We start from the raw sequence: 2,650 nt of genomic DNA on the forward strand, positions 1-2,650 counted from the left end.
AGTTCCCTGGGAAATTTAAACTTATTTCATCCGTAAACAACTTTGAGTTGTCTTGAGGAGAATTACAGAGTAATTGAAAGTTTCCCTTGTAGGATGAGTTTGAACTTGGTCAGAATATGCAGAGCAACCTTAATTCTATGGGGAACTAACTTTGAGCAAGACTCTTGTTAGCGGCGAGGAGAAGCAAGACACGCCAACCCAATATGGGTGATAAGCAAACTTCTACTTTATTTGTGGCGCACTTCGCTTATATCCGCGTGGTGTTTAGCCATGCCTCCTAGTCACAACAGTATTGGTTACTTCTACACAGCTTCCTTCACATTCTCCTCCCACATCCGGTATCAGGTTACCTGTGAGGCCTACACCTTGCTTTGCTCGCACAAGGCCTCTAAGGATCCATGGCCTTGCTCTTGGAGCCATTCTGCAACAGACTCTCTGTAATTTTAGCTCTTTGAGGAACTAGACTCCAGCAAAACTCTGTAGGAACTGAGAAGTGAGGAGAAGGTCAAAAGGAAAAAGGCAGACTAACCAATTAAAAGCTCGTCTTGTGTGCATGTACAGCAGCAACTAACCAATCACATTGTAGCTCTGAGCGTGTGGACATAATGTAAAATGTATATAATCTTTGTAATCTGAAGTAAAAGGGTCTTCAACTTGCAATAGGAGTCCGTGCCTTAAATCCCCTCAAATGGTGACCCCAACGTGATCGCGGAACGAAAGGTGCAGTTCGTGGAAGAGGGCTGCCTACTCTGGAGAGGACTGTCTCAGTTGAACGATCATCTTGCCGGGTGGACCAAGCAGACCAAAAATCCCAGGTAGCTTCACATACTTCAGAGAAAAATTCAGGTGAGCAGCCAGGAGACAGGAGGGAAAGAGAGAGGATGGGTTCTAAGACCTTTTTTTTTTGTTGGTATGGTAGTATTCCTGTTGATGAGCTTTGTGAAGACACCTCCCAGTGTCTCAATCCCCAAGGAGAGGGGAGTTACATCCAGCAGTAGCACATCAGTAACATCACCAGCTAACACACCACCTTGAATAGCTTCACCAATAGCAACAGCTTCATCAGGATTAACAGCTTTGCTAGGAGCACGGCCAAACAGATCCTGTACAGTCTGCTGCACCTTTGGCATTCTGGTCATGCCACCAACGAGGATGACTTCACCGATGTCACTCTTGCTGACTTCAGCATCCTGTATGGCTTTCTGGCCGTCCTTTTGATCAGATCAGCTACAATGCCCTCAAACTGCGAGCGACTCAGCTTCATGTTCAAGTGCTTTGGTCCAGAGTCATCCATAGTAAGGTATGGCAAGTTGATGTCAGTCTGCACAGATGATGAAAGCTCACACTTGGCTTTCTCCGATGCTTCCCTCACCCTCTGAAGGGCCATGTTGTCTTTAGTCAGGTCAACACCCATCTCTCTCTTGAACTCTTTAACAATATACTGGATCAAAGCCTGGTCAAAATCTTCTCCACCTAAGAAAGTGTCACCATTGGTGGACTTCACCTCGAAGACTCCCTTCTGGATTTCCAAAATGGAGATATCGAAAGTGCCACCACCCAAATCGTAGACTGCTGTAACTTTGTCTTCAGACTTGTCCAAACCATAGGCAAGTGCAGCTGCTGTTGGCTCATTAATCACCCTCAAAACATTCAAGCCAGCCATCTGCCCAGCATCTTTTGTAGCCTGTCTCTGAGAATCATTGAAGTAAGCAGGGACTGTGATCACAGTGTTCTTTGCTGCATGCCCCAGGTAATTTTCTGCAGTTTCCTTCATCTTCATTAGTACGAAGGCACCAATCTGGCTTGTAGAATAGAGTTTCCCATGAGCCTCTACCCAGGCATCACCATTGGAGGCACGGACAATTTTAAATGGAACATATTTAATATCATTCTTCACTTCAGAGTCATCATAGCGCCGTCCGATGAGACGCTTGGTGGCGTAGAAGGTGTTGTGGGGGTTAGTTACCGCCTGCCGCTTTGCTGGCATCCCAACCAAGCGCTCGCCATCACCTGTGAATGCAACAACTGAAGGGGTTGTCCTGGCACCTTCAGAGTTTTCCAGCACTTTCGCTTGCTTTCCTTCCAGAACTGCCACGCAGGAGGTGGTTGTGCCCAAATCAATTCCAATAACAGCACCTTTAATTGCTTCTGAGGCATATTTTCTGCTGGATGCTGCTCTGAGAACATTTTGACTGAGCCCATTCCAGAAAGTCTGTGCCACGCTGGGCGCAGTCATTCAGTCAGCTGATCGGAGCTAGCCTAGCTAGAGCCGCAGCCGGCAAGCTTCAGCGACCGCGAGGGTCAACGGAGATTAGGAAAATCAGAGGGGATAGCACAGAGGCATCGCGATTCCCGACATCTCCCGATCCCCGAAGCCCCAGCAGCCCTTGTGAGAGAGCGGCTGAAGTGGCGGGGGGCGTTCCCACGGTGACAGTGACCACCCCCCTGCCCCTTGCCTTGAAAGAGCCTCTGAGAGGGCAGCGACGTGTCGCTGCCCACCAGGCGCAGGGAGGAACAAGCAGGTCGTGTTGCTGACCCTGTTGCTGGTGTCCGACTGCGGACCATTATGTTCACCTCCAGAAAGAGAGCTTTCAGTAAGAAGACTGCAGCAACTCAGACAGAGACCCCGTCCCAAACTGCGGCTGTTCAG

The 2,650-nt window shown here is 48.7% G+C and overlaps 1 protein-coding gene across 1 annotated transcript; it reads right to left on the reverse strand.

Moving 5' to 3' along the window:
* Positions 1-842: 842 nt before the first annotated feature.
* LOC133281581 (stress-70 protein, mitochondrial-like) lies at positions 843-2,236 on the reverse strand. Its single transcript, XM_061477307.1, is given in 2 exon segments — positions 843-1,207; positions 1,210-2,236. Coding segments are annotated over 2 exon segments (1,392 nt in total).
* Positions 2,237-2,650: the final 414 nt, after the last annotated feature.

This window comes from Pezoporus flaviventris, unplaced genomic scaffold (genome assembly GCF_033815535.1).
Source record: "Pezoporus flaviventris isolate CSIRO_AGI_PZ_B2104156 unplaced genomic scaffold, CSIRO_AGI_Pfla_v1 ptg000103l, whole genome shotgun sequence".
In the NCBI taxonomy this organism is placed as follows: domain Eukaryota; kingdom Metazoa; phylum Chordata; class Aves; order Psittaciformes; family Psittacidae; genus Pezoporus; species Pezoporus flaviventris.